This window comes from Ovis canadensis, chromosome 10 (assembly GCF_042477335.2).
Source record: "Ovis canadensis isolate MfBH-ARS-UI-01 breed Bighorn chromosome 10, ARS-UI_OviCan_v2, whole genome shotgun sequence".
Lineage (NCBI taxonomy): Eukaryota > Metazoa > Chordata > Mammalia > Artiodactyla > Bovidae > Ovis > Ovis canadensis.
This window is the reverse complement of record NC_091254.1, coordinates 99,909,226-99,930,403: the sequence shown is the minus strand read 5'-3', so window position 1 is coordinate 99,930,403 and position 21,178 is coordinate 99,909,226. Positions and strand designations below refer to the sequence as shown.

General features: G+C 55.1%; 2 protein-coding genes across 4 annotated transcripts in view; one reads left to right on the top strand and one right to left on the bottom strand.

Moving 5' to 3' along the window:
- Positions 1-6,320, bottom strand: part of CUL4A (cullin 4A) — a 25,371-nt gene extending 19,051 nt beyond the window's left edge. The window contains exons 1-2 of the mRNA XM_069602056.1: positions 6,104-6,320; positions 5,498-5,613 (exon numbers count right to left, since the gene is read on the bottom strand). Coding sequence (XP_069458157.1) covers positions 5,498-5,613; positions 6,104-6,257 — 270 coding nt within the window. The 5' untranslated portion in view covers positions 6,258-6,320. The remainder of the gene's footprint in view (positions 1-5,497; positions 5,614-6,103) is intronic.
- Positions 6,003-21,178, top strand: PCID2 (PCI domain containing 2). Of its 3 annotated transcripts, none has more exons than XM_069602074.1 (14): positions 6,003-6,770; positions 8,948-9,037; positions 10,421-10,494; positions 11,469-11,534; positions 12,065-12,106; positions 13,186-13,240; positions 15,251-15,354; positions 15,859-15,934; positions 16,403-16,544; positions 17,834-17,934; positions 18,870-18,943; positions 19,077-19,202; positions 20,228-20,351; positions 20,797-21,178. In XM_069602074.1, exons 1-14 carry the CDS (start codon positions 6,735-6,737, stop codon positions 20,884-20,886), a joined length of 1,200 nt encoding a protein of 399 aa, XP_069458175.1. In that variant the 5' UTR covers positions 6,003-6,734; the 3' UTR covers positions 20,887-21,178. The 3 variants fall into 3 exon arrangements, with proteins under 3 accessions (XP_069458175.1, XP_069458178.1, XP_069458176.1); XM_069602077.1 differs by having other exon boundaries at positions 20,228-20,355; positions 20,797-21,172; XM_069602075.1 differs by having other exon boundaries at positions 6,241-6,770; positions 15,255-15,354.

The window sequence follows — 21,178 nt, the reverse complement described above, 5'->3', positions numbered from 1 at the left end:
ATGCAGAGGGCCCACTTCCAGGAGGGACCAAGTTGCTGAATTGCAGAATCCTTGCTGTTAAGCCTAAGCTATCTGAACCTGAATGCTGCGTTTCTGAGTAACTCGCGCACTGAATTCACTCTCCAACAGCCGTCAAGTAGTGTCCACCCGTCTCCCACTTTCCGGGCTCCCTTGCTCTCCCGAATCCACCCTGTGGGTTCATCAGCACCCGAGTCCACCCCACGCTCCTTCCCCAAGCTCAGCAGGTACCGGGGTCACGGGATTCACCCCAGGACTCAGCCCCAGCAGCGTGGCTTTCCTCAAGTGCGAGTGTCCTGGGACAGGTTTGAGTCTGAGCATCAAAACCAGCCTGAAATCCACACAGATCAGACTCGAGGCTGCAGAGGGGGAGGAGAGGGACGCCCTGGGAGCTGGCGGTCGGCAGATGCAAACTCTTACACTTGGGATGGATGAGCAACAACGGCTGCTGTGGGGCACGGGGAGCCACGGCCACCTCCTGGGGCAGACCGCAAGCGAAAACCCATTAAGAACATACATGTCATACGTGTGTGTGTTTATAAGAATACATACATGAAATACAAGAACGTGTGCGTGAAACTGGCGTGCTGCGCCGAGTCACTGTGACTCCGCTGCAGAGACCGGCACAGCGCTGAGTCAGCAACACTTCAGGTTTTTAAAAAGTCAAAAGCAAAACAAAAATCCAGTCTGAAATCAACACACAGCCTCCCCTGAAACTCTTCTCGAAAGTGCTCAGGTTCCCGTGGCTCCACTGAGCTGCCAGGCAGGACTAAGACATGCACACCCAGATACGCTTTCTCCAGCGAGCTGGAATTTACACCCAAGTTCAGAGAAGATCTATGTGTTCAAACTCCCCTCCTCCTCCTCGCGTCACAGGAGGGACTGAGCGGGGTGTGGGTCTACTGGCCACCATCGTGGTCAGAACGTCCCTTCCCAGCAACGAAAGCGAAGCAAGGAGCGGCAGGCGGGCTGGAGCTGCCCTCGGCCTCCGCAGAGGCCTCTGCAGGCCTGGCTGCCTGCGAGGGGGAGGCTAGACCCACTCTGGGGAAACTGGTCAGCATCCAAACAAGAGGTGCCCCCTCCAACATCCTGAAAACCTCCTCAAACAGAACCAACCTTGCAAGCTCTGGTGAGGACTGTTATCGAACAAAAGATTCTGGCAAAGTGCGTCCCACCCCAGCACAGAAGCTGGGGCTCTATGCTGAGGCCCCAGGGCGAGCACCGTCCATGCCGCCGGAGCCCAGGGTAACCTCCCCGCCACGCCACCTACTCTCCCCCCAGCCAGCACCATGGGACCTGGGCAACTCACTCTGCAGACACACACGACTCCCAAGTTCTGAGCAGCCAGGAGCCCGCCCATGCACCTGCCTCCAAAGGGCAGCCAGTGGCCCCTCAGACCCTCCAGAGACGCCCCCAGGAGGAGTGGTGCCACTGTGGGGGGAAGCACCCCGGGCCTCAGGGTCCCAGGACACCTGGAAACACCATCTGTGATAGTATCCAAGGCAACCACAATGAAACACATCCTGGGTAAAAGTCCAGCTAAGAGAGCGCTGGGCAATTGATACCAGACAGTCAAATCTCCAGGAAAAGAGCAATAATGAGCCTTAGCTGGAAGATGTAATATTTTACTAAATTAAAAGCCCCTGAGTTTGGGCGCGTGGTGGGACACTTGCTTCTGGCCCAGACAAAGCCAAGGAACAAGCCTCACCCTGCTACTGAAGTAACACCCCAAACCGCAGTTTGCAAAGCACTGCACACTGGGTTCTGAGAGGCAGTAACCTCGGCAGACAGAAGACAGACAAGCGCCGACCGCTCGGGCGTCCAGTGTCCAGGCCGCAGCGCAGGCGCCCTGAGCTGAGGACTCAGGGAGGCTCTGCGCTGGCAGCGGGGTCCCGGACAAAGCCCTGCTCTCCTGCCTGGCACACCTCACAGGCAACAGCCTAAACGGTCAAACTGACTCCAAATGATTTAACCGAGTCGGGAACGAAACTCAAGAATGTTCACAGAAACACAGAGGATCTGGCAGACAAAAGACAAGTCAGACCCACAGTGTCTGCGTCCAGCCAGAGCCACCGCAGGGGCGGAGAGGGAGCAGAGAGGGAGGGGCAGCCACGCCGCACAGCGGGGCCTGGCAGGCCAGGACGCAGGGGCGCTGCGGCCACGCCCACACGCCAAAAAAGTTACCTAGGCACACAAGATACAAACCAGATTCAAACTGAACCCCCAGAGACGAGGACGGCGCCAGGGCGAAAATCACACCGGATGGCATGAACGACAGACCAGACGCCGCCGCAGAGTGAGCGTAAACAAGGGGATAAACTGAACAGCTTCATATCCACTGAGGAAATTCGTAGCTGAAAATCCTTCCACCGAGAAAGCCAGGATGGCTTCCCTGGGGAACCCTCTCAAACATTTAGGGAGAAATAATACCAACTCCATACAAAGTCTTCCAGAAAATGAAGAGGAGGGAATATTTCCGATTCATTTTTTGAGGCCAACATTACTCTGACACCAAAATCAGACACAGACATTACATGAAAATAATACATCAATATCCTCTGTTACCACAGATACAAAAATTAACAAACGGTTGGCAGACTGAATCTAACAACACATAAAAAAAAGGTAATACTCATGACCAAGCAGGATTTACCCCAGAATGAAAGACCAGTCTAAGATCTGAAAAATCAATCAACGTAATTAGCTAACTAAAATACAAAAATCAGGTGACCACCTCGACAGTCACATAAGAATTTATCAAAACCCAACATGTAGTTCTGATAAAAATGCTCAGCAAGACAGGAACAGAGAGGAACTTCCTCAACTCGACAATGCATATTCTGGAAAAACCCACAGCTAGCATCGCACGATGTTAAATGATGAAAGGCTAGAAGCTTTCTTTCCTAGGACCGAGAACAAAACAAGTGTACCTGGCTCTTTACATTTCTGTTAACCATCAGAGGCTCTAAACAGTGTAATCAGGCAAGAAAAGGAAATGAAAGGAATGTGGATCAGAAAGGGAGAAGGGGAGCCGCTTCTGTTCACAGGCGATGTGGCCGTGACTGTCAGCGTGGAGAGTCCAGAGGCACCTACAAAACAGCTACCAGAAAGAGGTGCAACCAGCAAGACACAGCACAGAAGATCAATGTGTAAATTCATTTGTGTTTATACATACTACCAAGGAATTAAACTTTATACCACCTTTTATAACACTACAGAAATATGAACTGCTCTTAGGGATAAATCTCACAAGCCCTGTGCGACGGGGCTAGAACACGCTGCTGAGGCCTGACTGAGCAAGTGCCGTCCTTCGTGATCAGCTGGCCCAGTCTTGCTGAGATGTAACTCTCCCCACGCGCATCTAGAATCCGACAGAATCCCACCCAACATCCTAGAACGCTCTTCTGAGAAACTGGCAGATTCTAAAATTCATACAGAAATACAATGGACCTAGAAGAGCCAAAACAAGTTTATCCAAAAAAGGATAAAGCTGGAGGGTCAGTGCTCCAGACTTTGAGGCTTCAGGCTCTCATCCGGACAGCACTTTCTGATGAAGGGACAGAGCAGCTCGCTGCGAGAAGCTCAGACGCCTTGCCACGCAGCACTGAGCCAAGAAGATATCCACAGGGAGGACAATGAGCCTGGATTTACACCTCACAAGAGATACAACAACTCACCTGCAAACAGATAATACACCTAAATGTGAGACTACAACCCTAAAATGCCCACAAGGAAATGAAAGAGAGAATCCATACCACCTTAGGTGAGGCAAAGACTTCTCAGACAGACACTACAAGCACGATCCATAAAGACCAAACTGATACAGACTTCATCAGAATTCAAAACTTTTGCTCTCTGAAAGCCATAGTTAACAGACTCAAAAGGCAAGCTGTAAACTGGGAGAGCACAAGCGCCAGGCAAATTTCTGGAATAAGACACGTGCCCAGAAGACATAATGGCCCCAAACACGTGACGGTAAGAAGATAAGCAAGACCACAAGAGATGAGCAGAAGACGCGAGCACACGCTTCAGTAAAGCAGGCATCAGGAACGGCGATGGGCACAGGAAAAGACACTTACTATCATCAGGGGGCTGCAGATTAGAACCAAGGTGAAATTCTACCACATACCAAACTAGACCAGCACAAGGTAAAGACTGACGCTACCAGACACTGGCACAGACACGGAGCATCTGAGTCTCCCACACGCCACTGGCAGAGACAAAAAATCATGACACGACTTTGAAAAGCTATGAAATGTCTTATGAAACCCAGACATCCATTAACGCACGATAAGCAACCATGGTGCCCAGAGTACTCGGCAACAAAGAAACCAGTTACTGTCAGAAGGCCCACACGCAGTGCAGAAGCGTTACCCTAAGTGAAAGGAGCCAGGTACAAGAGACCGCAAGAGGCACGGTTCCATTTAGATGAGGTTCTAGAAACGGCAGAATGTACCAACAGACAGCAAGTCAGTGATTGCCAAGGGCTGGGAGTGAGGAGGGATGGCTGGCCGCACAGGGGCCTCTGGGCACTGTCTGTGGTGACAGAATGTTCTGCAAGTGGACACGTCTGATAAAACTTACTCAAGGACACATTCCATAGCTTAATTAAGTGGTTAAAACACACAACAGACTTAAACTTAAGACAAAGAAGGCACGTATGTTCACATATGTTCACTGCCAACAGCAGTCTTCTTTGGGTGACAGGAATATCAGGGATTTTCATTTCCTTCCATGTACTTTCTGCAGTTTCCATAATTTTTATAATGTAATTGCTTATGTAAACATGAAAAGGTTTTATTTATTTTTTACAAGTATCCAACTTTAAACTTTTTATGTTGCACTGGGGTAAAGCCAATTAATGACGCTGTTGAACTTTCAGGTGAACAGCAAAGGGACTTAGCCACACATATACATGTATCCATCCTCCCCCAAACCCTCCTAGAGAAAAAAACTTGAACTCAAGTCTCTTAATAGAGAAGCTAGATATTAACAGAAATGCTATTCTATCGCCTAAAGCGTAGGTAAGAGTTTCACACACAACATAATGGATGATAATCTGCTGCATATTTGGAAAATGTCCTATGGCTCTTGGAAACACGTTTCTCTCCTATGAATGGGTTAAATTTAAGTACCTTTCAACAGCTTAAGCCTGAAAATGAAATGAAAATCCCACAACCACCAAAACCAGAAAACAGTCCTTGACTTGGGACAGGATGCCACAGAGCTCCTGCTGTTTCTGGTGGAGGCAGATACTTGGACTCTATTCCCTCTTCTACTGTCTCTGAAACAACACTGGGGACCACAGAATCCACGGCTGCGTCACGTTTCACCGGAGCTGGATTACGGTGCAATTTAGACAACTATAAAAAAGTCAGGTAAGCGGAAAGCAGGATGCCAGCACCCTAAGGGAAGGGAAGGCTTCCATCTCAGCGAGCCTGCTATGAAGCTCTGCTCCTGGCCGCCTGTGGACGCTTACCTGATAGAGCTCTTCCAGGTTGTAGCGGATGGAGGTGCTACTCTGTATGGCTTTCACCGCTTCATGAAGCTTCTGCCAGGTGTCCTGAGTGTAGTTATCAGGCAATTTAGGTCTGTCTGTAAGTGCAGACACAGTAGGTAACGGCACCCATGCCAACAATCACACGTCTTTAAAAAACCATTCTACGAAAAAAGTACTTCAAAGACACACAGCTAAGGAACGCGGGCCACTGTTTTCCCCGTACAAGGTGCCATGTTTATAAATCCCTCGGGTTACAGACTCTGCAGCCGTTCCGCCTTCGTTTCACTAAGCAAACACGTCGAAGACGGTCGCTGTGAGCGCGAGGGGAAGGCATAAAAATCTCAGTGCTCTTTCACTTAACGAGCGGACTTCCCAAACGGGAGGCCGCGGAAGAGTTACACTCCCCTCCGCGCTGCGAGCTGCCCGAAGCCGCCCCCGGCGGGGAGGCCGCCGCGGCCTGAGCGCCCGCCCGGCCGGGGCGCCCGCCCGGGGCCGCGCCGCCGCAGGGGGGACCGCGCCGCCCGCCGAGCGCTCGGGCCCCGCGGCGCCCGTTCCGGCCCGCCCGCCCGGCCGGCCCGCACCCACCTCGGAAGTTCTTGATCACGAGCTTCCTGGAGCCGCCGGCGCCGCCGGGCTTGGCGGTGGCGGCGGCCGCGGCGAGGGACGCGGGCTTGGTGAGGCCGTTCGTGTGCCCGACGAGCGCCGAGAAGCTGCCCTTCCGGGGGCCCTCGTCCGCCATGGCGGCGCCCGCCCCGGCCCGGCCCGGCCTCCCGCCGCCGCCTCCCCGGCCCAACCGCCGCCCGGCTCGCGCGCTCTGCCCGCGCGGCCCGGCCCCCGACCGAACGCCCCGGCGCGGCCCGGCCCGGCCGCTGGCGCCGCAGCCCGCGTCCGCCGCGGCCCGTGAGGAGCCCGCAGCCGCCGCGGCCCGTGAGGAGCCCGCAGCCGCCGCGGCCCGTGAGGAGCCCGCAGCCGCCGAGGGGGCGGCGGGCCCGGGCTCCGCGGCGCCGAGGGGGCGGTCGCGCGAGCGGGGAGGGCAGTCGCAGCGCAGCCCCCGGCGGTCCTCAGCCCGGGCGCGCCGCCATGCCGGCCCGGGGCTCGCGCTGCGGCGCACACACCGCCTCCGGAACCAACGCGCGCGGAAGGCGGGGCCGGGGGCGCGGGGTCGGGGCCGGACCGCGGCCCGGAAGTGACGCGCGGCGGCGGCGCGGGCGCGGCCATGGCGCACATCACCATCAACCAGTACCTGCAGCAGGTGGGGTTCCCGGTCTGCGGCCCGCGCCGGGCGGAGGGGTGGCCGGGCGGGGGGGTGACCGCGCGGAGGGACTCTTTTCGCCGGCTGCGCCCGCGCCGCCGGCCGCCGGGCGGCAGGCAGACCCGACGTGGGTCCCGGGGGCCGGCCGCGCCCTCGGGGTAGGGGCGGTGGGAGCTGGGGACGCGGAGAGCCGGGGCCCGCCTGCGAGCGGGCCGCGCCCCGCGGGCTTGCGTCTCTCGGGGCTGTGTCCACACAGCCTGTAGACGCAGGAGCACAGCGCGAACACAGCCATCGACGGATCCAAAGCCGACAGTCTTTGCTGGAAGCAGGGCTTCCCTGATAGCTCAGACGGTAAAGAATGCGCGTGCGGTGCAGGAGACTCAGGTTCGATCCCTGTGTGGGGAAGATCCCCTGGAGGAGGGCATGGCAGCCCACTCCAGTATCTGGCCTGGAGAATCCCATGGACGGAGGAGCCTGGCGGGCTACTGCCCATAGGGTCCCAAAGACTCAGACACGACTGAGCGGCTAAGCACAGCGTGGCATAAACACTGTAAGGGCCTCCCTGGTGCCCCAGACAGTAAAGAGTCCGCCTGCAACGCAGGAGACCCAGGTTTGATCCCTGGTTCGGGGAGATCACCTGGAGAAGGGAATGGCAGCCCACTCCAGTATTCCTGCTTGGAGAATCTCATGGACAGAGGGATCTGGCAGGCTACAGTCCATGGGGCCGCCAAAACTGGGACACGACTGAACGACGAACACAGTCTTTCCTCTGGGCTGTGCTCATTCGCAGGGCTAGAACCCTGGTGACAGGATTAAGGAAAGGGAGGGGCGGCACGTAGCCTTTAAAAAATATCTGAAGACTGCCAGGACTTAGTGTGGTTCCGGCTCCGGGAGGAATCAGGATTCATTCCCAGGTTTCTAGCTTTACAGTAGATGAGCAGAACCGATTTGGAAGTAAAAATAAATTGTTCTGGACGTGTTGTGTTGGAGGTGTCTGTTGACAACCAGGCAAAGATACCTAGTTGGCAGTTGAATATAGTATAACAAGCTTGGAACCATTAACGTAATGGTTAATGGTTCATTGAGAAAACTGGTTCAAACGAGAATCATACAAATACATGCTTTTGTTTTAACTTAAAGCTTGCAAATATAATACATTCGTTTGCGGTCTTCTGGTTGATGCCTAAGACTTTTTCTTTAAGGATATGTCTACTTTGGCCTTATCTTTGCAGTTAACATTTTTCAATATCAGTTTTTATATAAAGTTCAATAAGAACACAGACATTGGAAAACCAATGTGGATATAGAATCTCTCTAGAAGTTTGTACTTTTTTATATCTTTTGTATATAAATGTTGTGTTTTCTGTACATTTTTATATTTCTCACAATTTTCTTGCCCACACTGAGCTGCAGAGTTAGGGGAGGTAGCTTGCCACCATCACTGTTTTCCTAGGAGGTCGAGCCATTACAAACCCCATTTCACGGAGCAGCTTAGGTGACTCTCTAGGGTCACTGTGCAAGTAGGTGACACATTCACACCAGGAATCCTGGCCCCAGAGTCCGTGCTCCGACACCAGGCTCACTGTCTCTGTCAGCCCAGGTTTCGCCCACCTCCTGTCTCCATCAGAACCTGCTGCGTCTTGGATCTCAGGGGCCCTGACGGCTTGGGCTTAACTCACGGCTCTGCAGCCTCCTTGGCCAGGGCCACCTGTGGACAGTCCGTGTGTCTTGCATTTCCCGTGGCCTCTGATAACTTCTGTCGGCTTTTGGGTCTGGGGTTTGATTTCACCTTCGTAAGCTCGTGAGATCTCCGGTTAGTTTCTTGGATGCTGGCATTTTGGACATATGTGATCTTCAAGCTTGTTTTTCTTTTTTGTAAGCTATGTGAGTGGATCTTCAAATGTTTATTAGTGTGAGTAAGCTGGAATAACTAACCCTCTTTAATAAGCAGATAATGAACTACTGGGTGATTCCACTTTTTCATTGTTTTAACAGTGCGTCACCTGTTTGCCTGATCTCATTTTGAAGCGCAGTGATTGTCTGCTCACTGTGGAGGGTACTGGTTACGCCTCCACCCTCTCAAAGCAGGGAAAGCACTGCAGCGTGTTGCCTTGGTTCTTTTGGGGTTAAGTGTTTTACTTTCCACGTAACAACCCTTTTCTCTCTAAATGCTTCAGGTCTGTGAAGCAATTGACACCAGAGATGGGGCGTCCCTTGCAGAGCTGGTGTCTTTCAAGCATCCTCATGTTGCCAACCCGCGGCTTCAGGTAGGTGTGGGGGCCACACACACACGTGTCTGAGAGGGTCACTGGGTCACCACCTTCCTAAGTTTAGGGTGTGAGTGGGAAGAATACTTGCCGCTCTTGTTTGAAAATCGCCAGGCTCCTTTACGATTTGCCTAATTTCAGTTCGTTTATTGAACATTAACGGAGCACTGTGCCTCAGAGCCCGTGCGGAGGTTTGTGCTTCTTCCTGCCTGTGATTGCCGCAGGACTCTCCAGGGCTTGGAGAAGCGCAGCAGGGTGGTGGGGTGATCAGCGGACAGGCGGTGGGCTCAGGCTCGGGCAGGCCTGTCTGTCCCTGAAGCCCACAGCTGTGCGGTGGTGCTGCCGGGGAGGTCTTACGCCCACCACCTGTGGCTTTGGAGGCAGACCTGGGCCCGCAGAGCCTGCAGCATTTCCTGGCTGGCTCTTTATGCGAATGTCTGCCAGCCCCTGCCCTCAAATGTAAGCATCCCTGGTTCAGATGATAGATGGTATCCACGTAGAAGCTTCCGTGGAAAGCACTGTTGAAACCTTGTTGAAGTAATGCCTACTTCCTCGTCGACTGCCATGACGCATTGGAGTATGTTCTGTCCGGGAGCTAAACTTTTCTTTTGAAAGAGAGTGCCTGGAGTCTTGGTGGGTCTCAGGTTCAGCTTGCTGGCAGGTAGCCCCTGGAACACATCTGCTGGCTCATATGTGACCTGAGGCTGACCCCTTTGTCACAAAACTCCTAGCCTTCCGCCAGCGGTCCCTTTACTGGCAGCCTTTGTCCGCCCGTCACTGCATCAGAGGTTGTGGAGCGGCGACCTTGCCCGTGTTGTCGTCGCCCCTCTCACTTCTCTTGACTTGGACACGCAAGTACAGTTACGGCGCCAGAGTAGCATCCCCGAGTCCCTTTCTTGTTTAGGCCGTCCTGTTACACATTGTCAAAAATCTGGCCACTGAGAGGAGAGGGCAGGCAGCAGGTGAGTGTCTGCCGTCTCCCAGCACTCCTGAGTGGGCAGTCTGGCAGCAGGGGGTGACGACCCCCCACCTCCCCTCCCCCCAGGCATCGTCTCCAGCTCCTTCGACCTCACACGACCTAGCTACCTTTGTTAGGCATGTAGTAGCTGCTTAATAAATACACAAAGACATCTGTGAGCATGCCTAGAGTGCTTCCTGACCTGTGGTAGACAGGGCAGACCGCGTTCATCTGTGTGCAGGTCGGGCTGCATAGGCGTGTGGAGGTAATGAACCGCTTTTTGAACTGCTAAAGTGTGAAGAGCTGCTGCACCTGTGAAGTGTAAATCCTCTTGAAACAAAGGTTTGTCTGAATCTCTTCCTTCGCATTGCATTCTTTCTGTCCCAGTTAATTTTCTTTTTACCGTTTTTCTTATTGGCACGCAGATGGCCTCTCCAGAAGAGAAGTGTCAACAAGTCTTGGAGCCCCCTTATGACGAAATGTTTGCAGCTCACTTACGGTAAGCTGTGGGCGAGGTCGGAAAAAAAGCCAGTCTGGAGGTTGCTGGCTCGATTAGGGGGGTTTTATACCATCTTGAAGCATTGAAAATTTTCTTTTGAAAAAGTAGAAAAGTATGTTTGTAATTGCACTTTGGTAAAACCTGTGAAAATCTTGTGAAGCTTAAAAGACTTTAAAATTTAATAAACTTTTCCATCTCAGGGACTGTGTGCTTTAAAAGTTAGTGAAACGGGGATCATTCATCTGTGTGTCTTCTGTGTGATGCTCATCCCACTGGCTGTGTGGTGGTCTTTTATTCAGAAGGGTGTGCAGCCCACTATCGACTTGGGTTTTTCATGGAAACGCCCGGTTTTTAACCTCTTTGCCTTGAACTGGAAAAGAAACTGGATCGGAGCAGAGTAAATGAAATTTTGCTTTTTATTTACATGTCATGTCTGCTATTTTCACCTCTGAAGCCTCAATTCAGGCCAAGCTGCGGGTCCCAAAGCGTGTGGGCTGGACTGCCCTCCTGCCGACACGGCCCGCCAGGGTCTCCGGCAGAGGACTGCAGGGGCGGATCAGGCCTGGCCCCCCTGAGATCTCTGGACGGGTTGGAGTGCCACTGTGTTCCTGAAGGGTCTTCCTGGATCTGTGCTGTGTGATGAGGCTCGGGCTTGGGGAGGGGCTGACAGATGCTGACGCTGCCAGCGGGCATCTGGGTGCAGCGTCCTCGCCCACTGACGCCCAGGAAGGGCCACTGGCGTGTTAACAGCGGAGCCTCTTTAGCTCAGCTTCTCCTTCTGGGACGTGAAGGATTTCCTTTCACACCCAGTGGCCTCCTGTGAGCTGCTCTGTGATCTGCTGGCAGGATCTCCGGCTTCGCTCTGGGCCAGGGAGAGCAGGGTGTTTGTGCGGGTCATGCGCGGTGTGGCCGTGTGGCTCGCACCGGCTCTTCGCGCTGTGCCCTCATCCTCCGTCCCCGATGCTCCCCTGCAGGTGCACGTATGCAGTGGGGAACCACGACTTCGTCGAGGCGTACAAGTGCCAGACCGTCATCGTACAATATCTTTTGTCGTGGGCGCTTCTGTCCAGCGTGTGACAGAGGCGGCGGGTTCCCCGGGGGCTGAGAGCTCGGGACGTCAGACCAGGGAGAATCAAAACCTTTTGGGAGGGAAATTCATTTAGCTGCTCCACTTGGGTAGTGAATTTAGTCTGAGCTTTCATCCTGGTGTGCAGTCACTTGCATAGTAGGGAAGAACGTTGGTTATGATTAAGAGTTTTATTTAATTCTGTTGTGAAGAACAGTGTTCTGTTGCCTTTAAAGCAGTTGCGTGTAGTTAAGGGGTGGGTTAGTCCCCTTGTGGAAATGGAAGCGCTCCCAGATCCAGGCGGGCCCCGGGAGGAGTGGACCCCGCCGAGGCCTCGGTCAGGCGGCCCTGGCTCTCAGCACTGCGGGGCTGCCCCCTGCGGCTGTGGTACAGCGCCTTCTGAGCCGGGCGCTGGAGCCCTTCCAGCTCAGAACGTGTCGCTTGTCATCCTCTGACTTGTAGCATCGCCTGACTTTTTATGCAGAACCTTCCTTAACATGGTACGTCATTCCTACGAGCATTTCAGGCCCACAAAGAAGAAAACTGGTAAGTACGAATAGAAAGAGCTAGAAATGAGCAAATGGCTTTTTTCTTCATCAAAAGCATTAGTTTTTAAAAGATTTACTCTAAATAACTATGTGTTTTCTGTGTTGGTATTTGATATTGTGTGCTGACATAGGATGGTATCAACACAGATACTGGGATTTTAAGTCAGTGTAAACTTAAACGGCAGGTCAGCCAGATAACTTCCAGTGTTTTCCTGTAAGCATGAAGTGTCATGTCAGCCGCCCCATGCCCCCAGGTATTAGCCACTGCTGCTTTTTCTCCTTTGTCGGTTTTGATCTTACTTGGGCTTCCCGGGTGGCTCAGCTGGGAAAGAATCGACCTGCAATGTGGGAGACCTGGGTTTGAACCCTCAGTTGGGAAGATTCCTTGAAGGAGGGAACGGCTACCCACGCCAGCATTCTGGCCTGGAGAAGTCCCTGGGGTTGCAAAGAGCTGGACACGACTGAGCCGTTTTCACTTCCACCTTTTGGCTTTGAACTTGGGTGACAGATGCAGATCAGCTACAGTTCGTTTGGGATGACAGACACGGAATATTTGGGTTATCTGAGACTGTCTTACGACTTATTAAAAGTCTTGGTAAATACTGAAATTTTGTTTATGCTAAAATAACTGAAGGCTTTCAGATACGTTTTACAAAAGTTTTGACTGAAGATCCGTCCTACTCGTGAAACTGAGACTGCCAGCTAGATTTTAGAAGTCTTTTGACGACATCTGTCTGCTCCATACCTTGGGCCCTGTTAGGAGATCATTCTGAACCACACGTCTTGTTTTCATGCATGGGGGGGGTGGGGGGGGCGAGGAGAATTCCGGGCCCAGCGGTGGGGGGCAGTCAGGGCTGAGCCCCTGGCCTCTGGGGAGGCTGGGTCAGCGGGTGCGGAGCTCTTGCAGCCAGAGGCACAGACCAGGAGGGCCCACGGCTCCTGGAAGGAAGGGGAGGGGAGGACCACGGCACCATGGGGGTGGGGACCTCCGTTGCAGCTGGGGCCCCTGGGTGTCCCCAGCTCTGGGGAGGGAGCCTGTGACCTCAGAGCCTCACACACGCTTCTTCTTGCCCATAGGGCTCTGCCTGTGATGTACGCAGTGGCTCTGGACCTTCGAATATTTGCCAATAACGTGAGTTCCGTCTCTGTCACTGTTGCTTAAACCCATACTCAGTGTACCCGTTGCTTAATTTCATGTCACTCTTCCCACAAGTTTTGGGGGATGCGTGGGGTCGGGACACACCTGGTACAGAGAGCAGCAGAAGTGGGGCGGCTCGGCTCGCTGCTGAGGAACTGCCCTCGCCTGCCATGAAGACACGCCCGGTGCCGCCTTGGTGGACTCGGGGGAGCCAAGGGCCGCTCTGCTGTGAGGAGGCAGAGGCCTGGACCGGACGCGTCCGACTCCTGGCAGCCTCTGCTGTCGGGGAGCAGCGGCTCTTAACTCTCGGGCCCTCACGTCCCTTTACCGCCTCAGAGGCTGTCGCCGACTTCCGGTTCTGGACAAGTGGGAGTCGGCACGTGTTTCCTCCCCCCGCTGCTGGGCACTTGAAGGCCGGTGGGGCTCTGAGAGGCTAGAGGGGCAGAGCAGCGCGCCCTGCGTGTCCTTCTTGTCTCCTGGGCGCCCTGGATCCAGGAGCAGCGGGCCGGGTCACAGGGGCGTCTACGCCAGCCGTCTGGTGGTGAGACCCCTGCAGCAAGTGCCGGTGCTGAAGCAGACGTCTCCACAAGGAGACGGAGACGTAAACAGCCCCGAATGGAAGCCGTGGAACTCAGGTGGCTCACACAGAAGCCGTCAAGGGAGCCCAGAGCTTCTGCTTGTGTAGTTTACATCAATCTTCAGTGTACTCACACCCCTCGAGCAATAAGGCTTCTGCACGGTAGCATCGCTGACTTCCTAAACGGGGGGAGCCACTCGGCTTCTCGCATCTGCTTCTGCGGTCCGTCTGCAGGGCATCGTTCTGGTTGCGTGTGTACTGCTTCACACACACGTGGGTGGAAGCGAGAGGCCTGTTCCGATAGCCTTTGCAGGTGATGGCTGGCGTCCTTGTCTGAGCGGCACCTTTTCAGGGTCCAGGCGTGGTTTTCACTTGGTCATGGTGTGGCCTCTGAGGCCGGCAGTGTGACCTCTAACCCCAGCGGTGTGGATGGATCTTCCAGCCCTGCCCGATTTTGTGGCGTCCAGCGCTGATCACCCGGAAACATTTCAATCACTGAGCTGCTCAGACATTCCGGAAGCTGACGTATTTCATTATGTAAAAAATGAAAGTTGGGGAAACTCCACTTGTCAGTCTCTCCAGTGACCTCCTCAGAGACACTCTGAAGTAACAAAAAGCTGCCAGGCTCTTGGTGGTCAGTACAAGTTTTCCAAAATTCTAAGTTGTTCTTGAAAGTGCAGATGGTGTCATTGGCAAGGACTGTCTGTTTCCGGGGGGACAGGCCTGTTTCCTTCGCTTTCCGGAGACTCACGCTGGCTGGCGGCCCGCGCTGGCCGGCCAGGCTCTGCAGCTGTGTGGTCCCCATCCAGCTTGCAGGCCGAGCGGTGGCCCTGGTGCTTTACCTTAAAAGACAGACTTGCTGGTGCGTGCTTCCTGCTTCATCCCAGGGAACACCAACACTGCGTGTGCATTCAAGGACCAAGACTCACTAACGTCCACTGCATCGTCACCGACGCAGGAGAGACCCTCGCCTGCTCTGTACCTTGGGCCCCCCTCCTGTGGGTGGAGCGGGGGACACAGGCCTGCGTGTTGACTGCACAGTGGCCGAGCTGTGGTGGGGCCGCCGGGGGCGCCCACACCGCCTCCTGCCTTCTCTGTGCCGCCCCCTCCGTGTTGTCTGTCATCAGGGCGTCTGTGCCAAGTGAGAAAAGGCTTCTTAGCAGCACGTGGCTTGGGCAACTCAGGCTTAAGAACTCAGCGACCAACGCACCGGTTTGAACTGGTTGAAGAGCAGTTTGGCCTGTTGGAAGCTGGAACAAGCAGCAGACACCGCAGTTTTGGGAAGCGCTGCAGCACAGCCTAGAGGGTCTCTTCGGAGCCTGGGGGCTGCCCCTGGGTTGTCCGTTTTCGCTTCTGGCTGTGGTGGTTTTCTTTCTAATTAAAGAATCCAGAGGAGATGGAAAGTGAAGGCTCTTGCTTCCTGTCAGGCAGATCAGCAGCTGGCGAAGAAGGGGAAGAGCAAGCTGGGGGACATGCTGGAGAAAGCGGCCGAGCTGCTGATGGGCTGCTTCCGCGTCTGCGCCAGCGACACGTGAGTCTGGGGCGGGCAGGCGCGGCTGTAACCCCATGCCACGGTCGTTTCTGCTTTGGATGATCCGTTGCCTGGTAAGGGATAAGAGAAAAGAATCATCTCATGCTCAGCACACATCGGGCACCGTGCCTCTGGGCCCCCGTGGCTGGCGCGCTGGGTCTCACGCGTTCTGAAATCCACGTTGTGTCTCAGTGGCTCATGATGTTGTGATGACAAGGTCAGGTCCTTTCGCCACGTGTCACAGATGCTTGATAACAGTCCGCTCGCACAACATCGCTGCCGGCCGAGCAGGCTTCCTCTGCCAGAGTCGGAGCTCCTGGGGCCAGCTCTCCAGGCCCACCTGTCAGAGGAGACGCCATCTTTTGCAGCGTTACATTCTTTCATGAGTTTGACGTGAACTGGCGTTTTATCTCAGGATGCGAATTTGTTTTGGAAGTTTGTTTGTGATTTGTACATAAAATTTTTGTTTTCTGTGTGACCTTTAAAACGTCACTTTCCCTGCAGTCGAGCTGGTATAGAGGATTCCAAGAAGTGGGGAATGCTGTTTCTGGTGAATCAGTTATTCAAGATTTATTTTAAGGTAAACTCTGCTTGAATTCTGCCTGTCTTCCCAGAGAGCGTTTCTGTCCCTTGTCAGCCAGCCTCCCAGGCCTGGCTTGAGAATCAGTCCCCACGGGCCGCACACAGTCCTGGGGGCTGGTGTTGGTTGAGGGCCTCCGGGTGCAGGGACTGCTGTGAGTGCTCCGTGCGCGCCGTCTGTGCTCACCTCCACCCTCTGAGGCTCCAGGCAGCCAAGTGCTGGCACCTACGCAGGTCCGGGTGTGACGGTGTGGTCAGGTGGGGAGCGTGTCCGGTCAGCGCCCCTGCATGTGGGCGTTGCCCTGTGGCCTGGTCTGGATGGAGCAGCAGTGTGCTGTGTCCTTAGTGAGCCCTCAGTTCTGATCATGTGAACCCACCTCAGGAGGTGTGTCCTTAGTGGCCAGGGGTTGGTGGCTGTCCTACCTGTTTATCTGGAAGAGCTTCTGGAGTAGATTCCTACTTGCTCTAGATCAACAAGCTGCATCTGTGTAAGCCGCTCATCAGAGCCATCGACAGCTCGAACCTGAGGGACGGTTACAGCACGGCCCAGAGGGTGACCTACAGGTACTACGTGGGACGCAAGGCCATGTTCGACAGCGACTTCAAGCAAGGTGCGCCAGTGCCGCCGGGCAGCCGGGGGTCCAGAGCGCCTTCCTGCCTTCTGGTGCGGAGGCAGAGGCGGTGTCCACTGCGTCCAGGCAGCGTTGCTCCGACACCGAGTCGGTTCTATAAGGGAAAATCCCATTTGCGTTTCTTGCTCGGCACCAGGTCCCTTTCCTGTGCCCTTTCCTGGGGGAGGGACCCACGCACGTCTGTCCCACGTGTGCGCCACGCTCTGCTTCCCTGTGGCCTCAGCAGGTCCTGTCGGCACAGGACGTGGGGACTGGGCAGCTCGTGGCTCGGCTACAGCCTCGAGGGCCGTGCCCTTGCGCTGGCATCGAGCTCGGCACCTGTGGCTGGGGGCGGCGGGTCAGTGCTGCGTCCGAGCTGCCCTTTCTCGAAGCCATGTTAGGTGGTTTGTGTCCTTCACTGTCTCAGGATCGGGAGGCCGTTTATTTTCTTTTTCTGAAAGTTTGGAGTGGCCAGTATGTGGTGGTCCTTTATGATTCTCTTAGATCAGACTTTTTAAACTCATTTCCTTGACAGTTACTCACACATGAAGCCAAAAGACTTCAGGCGCGGTGTAAGACGGAAGAGCCTTTTCACTCGCGTGTCAGCAGCCTCAGAGGCTCTGATGACAGAACAGCTCTTTCATAATGAGAGCTCTGTTTTCTTATTCCTTGGGGTTGTACAGACCAACTTTTCATCTCCTTTCACAGAGTTTTCAATACATCAGTTCAGTTGCTCAGTCATGTCCAACTTTGCGACCCCATGAAATGCAGCATGCCAGGCTTCCATCACCTACTCCCAGAGCTTGCCTTTAATACGTACAGCTTTTGAAAGAGGACTTTCCTTGATCGGTCCCCCTACCTTTTTCTTTCCCCTAAAATGTGAAGCGTGGGGATAGCTGAACAACGAGAGGGCTAATCTGCAGCTGACTCATGGTCAGTCCCGTGTCCTTGGTTACTCTGCGTTCGTGATCAGCAGCCACAGACGGAGCGATATCGCAGTGTTCACCATTGAGAACACCCATGTGCTGGGCACCCGTGCAGAGCAGGCCTGCCCCGTTCAGGCCAGCTGTGCGCTCGGTTGAAGTCCCAGAAAGCGTCGCTGCTCCTCTGAGTCTTCACTGAGTGCTCTCTTGGATATTTTTGAACAGCTGACCCTGTGGAAAATAATCTGTTGATGTTGATGGGATACATTGTCGCCCCTGAAACCTTTGGGTCCCTGCGTAAGGGTGGGTGTATCGCCAGGCACAGGGTGGGGACTGTGCTGACCACGTCTGTGGCCAACTCTGCAGCTGAGGAGTACCTGTCCTTTGCTTTTGAGCACTGCCATCGTTCCAGCCAGAAGAACAAGAGAATGGTCCTCATTTACCTGCTTCCTGTGAAGATGCTCCTGGTAAGTGGTCCGTCCAGCTCTCTGGGGGCCTGTCCCCTGAGGGGTGTGTCGCCGTTTCACAGCGCAGCCCGTGTGCGGTGGGTCTCGGTCTGAGCCACATGTGAGAGCACCCCCAGCATGGAGGGACAAGCCTTGGGTGTGACGGGAACCACTGTCTCCGTGACTGACATTTCCAGGTCCTTCTAGAAAGGCTTGTCTGGTTTTGTTTCGTTTTTCCTAAGATTACCTCACTCAAAGGTTTAACGTACGTTTAAGACAGGTAAAATGGTGCATGCTATGTCTGTCACTGCTGAAAATCTAGGATAATAGAGCTGGACTAACCAGGAGAGGAAAGGTCATTCCAGCCTGTCTGGGTGTCCCACTTGCTCACTGAAAGTCGTTTTTGGTATTTGTAAAAAAAAAAAAAAAAAGGCATGTAACTAGCAAGTTAATTGACTAAAACATTCTCACAGTGGTAGAGCTCCTGTTCCTCCCGTTGAAGTTTCTTAAAAATTGTCACAGTGGCACACAGACACACAGTTAAAACTTGCCCAGCCCTGGACAGCGTGTGGTGGGGAGGAGAGAGTGCCACGCCGCCCTCCACAGCTCGCCCGACTTTGTGGAACAGCCAGTCTTGGGTTTTCAGCTCATTGTTCTGGAAGCTGGGTCTGAGTCCGAGTCGTAGCCTAGTGTTCCTTCAGGGGGCACCCGTTCCTGTGGTCACTAAAGGTCGAGGTCAGGGTCACACGCCACTGTTGACAGAGCTGTCTTGGTGCCAGGTTTTCTGATTTCTGGACCAGCGTTTGTTTCCAGTTGACTAGGAAGCATTTTTTGTTCAGTTAGGAAGAAAGTCTGAGAAACAGGTTAAAAGTTTTTAAAACTTGGTAAGGGTTTTATCAAAGACAGTTCTGTTAAAAACGAGAAGGTTCTTACTCTGAAAAATTACTCTGCCTCAGGGCCACATGCCGACCATCGAGCTTCTGAAGAAGTACCATCTCATGCAGTTTGCGGAGGTGACCCGCGCTGTGAGGTAGTTCTCTCTTCCCCTGGGGACTGCTTAGAATATACAGTCTGCAGAGGCCTGTGTTGTGAGGGAGCTAATGGGGTCCTGTCTCTTTTCCTGGGTGGTGTCCTGCCTGCGTCTGCACGTCTCTGTGGCCCAGCGAAGGCAACCTCCTCCTCCTGAACGAGGCCCTGGCCGCGCATGAGACCTTCTTCATCCGCTGCGGCATCTTCCTCATCCTCGAGAAGCTGAAGATCATCACCTACCGGAACCTCTTTAAGAAAGTGTGAGCACAGCCTTCCTTCCTGGTTCCTTGGGATGAAGCTGATCTGCAGCCCCGGGATTGGTGCTGGTGCTGTCCAGGGGGAGGGCCCAGGGCCCAGATGAGGGAGGGGTTGCCCAGGGCCCAGGTGAGGGCGCACCGGGGTGAGGAAGCACGCAGGCCCCGGTGAGGGAGGGAGCGGGCAAGCCCGGGTGAGGGAGCCAGCAGGCAGGCAGGCCTGGGTGAGGGAGCGGACAGGCCCCGGTGAGGGAGTGGACAGGCCCTGGTGAGGGAGGGAGCCGGCAGGCAGGCAGGCCCGGGTGAGGGAGCGCGTGGGCCCGGGTGAGGGAGCGGCCAGGCCCGGGTGGGGGAGTGGACAGGCCCAGGTGAGGGAGGGAGCCGGCAGGCCCAGGTGAGGGAGAGTGCACGCCCCGGGTGAGGGAGCGCGCAGGCCCGGGTGAGGGCGAGGACAGGCCCTGGTGAGGGAGGGAGCGGGCAAGCCCGGTGAGGGAGCCCGCAGGCCCGGTGAGGGAGCGGGGGCAGTGTGAAGAGTGGGCTTTGGCAGGAGTTCTGTCACCAGCCCTGAGCACGTACCTGCACGGCGGTTAGAGCGTGGCACTGGTGCCTGTGTCCGTCACCTGTGGCTCGCTGACCCTCCGGCCACTCCTGTGCGTCAGGAAGTTGCTCTTTTCTTTGTGGACCTCGGAAGTGGGCTCTTGGCCGAGGCCTGGTCCCAGCAGGATCTCGGTCAGACGAGCTCAGTGAGGAGCTCGTCCAGGTTAGCGAGGTCCGCAGGTCATCAGATCCCTGACCATCCCGTCAGGTGCGTCCCCACTTGAGGGGTGTTGAAACGTGAGCATGGAAGCGCCCGAGATTCAAGGAAATAGTCAGGTGTGCTTGTACTGGTGGCTGTTTAAATGGGAAAGTCAGTTACACCCGGAAGCTTTGTTTTCCGAGGCTCCTGCAGGGCGGGAGGTGCTGTGTTCCTCCCGAGCAGAGGTTCTCCTGCCTGCTCCCGCCAGCAACAGCCTGAGCTGTGCCTCTTCCAGGTACTTGCTGCTCAAGACCCACCAGCTGTCCCTGGACGCATTCCTGGTGGCCTTGAAGTTCATGCAGGTGGAGGGCGTGGACATCGCCGAGGTCCAGTGCATCCTGGCCAACCTCATCTACATGGTGTGTGGGCTCCAGTCAGGCTGGGGCGTCTGGTACCCGCCGTGTCCCCAGAGGCTGTGGTGGGGCTGGCGGTGTGTGTGTGTGCGCGCTGGCAAGTGTGTGTGTGCGCGCTGGCAAGTGTGTGTGTGCATGTGTGTGTGTGCGCGCGTGTTCCGTGTGTGTGTGTGCCAGGCTGGGGCATCTGGTACCCGCCGTGTCCCCAGAGGCTGTGGTGGGGCTGGCGGGGTGTGTGTGTGTGCGCGCGCGCGCGCGCGCGTTCCGTGTGTGCGCGCGCACGCGTGTTCCGTGTGTGTGTGTGTGTACACAGGCTCGTTTTCCTCTCAGCCAGCTGACTGCACGATAGCTGGGGTGGTGGGGTGGGGGGTGCTGTCCCCTGGCTCCAGTTCATTCACCCTAACAGCCTTGACCTTCAGAGTCATGAGCCCCCATCTCTCCCATCCCCCAGGGTCACATCAAAGGCTACATCTCACACCAGCACCAGAAGCTGGTTGTCAGCAAGCAGAACCCTTTTCCCCCGCTGTCCACGGTGTGCTGACAGCCCGGGGCAGGCTGGTCTGGTCCTCCTCCCGCCCGGAGCACGTGCTCTGCAGCGGAGCCTCTCGGGTCTCATCCCAGGAATGACGTCGCCGGCATCTCCGCTGATGAGCGTCCCCGTCACGAAGGCCTGGGACTCACCCTCAGTGCTGCAGCCTCCGCTGGCCAGGCTGCTGGCGACACCTCCTGAAGGCCACCCCATCTCCCAGGCAGCTGCTGTTTACTTCTCAAGAGGACTGTTTGTGAAAGCGTCTTTGTAACTATTTCTATTAAAAAAATGGTGTTTAAATTTA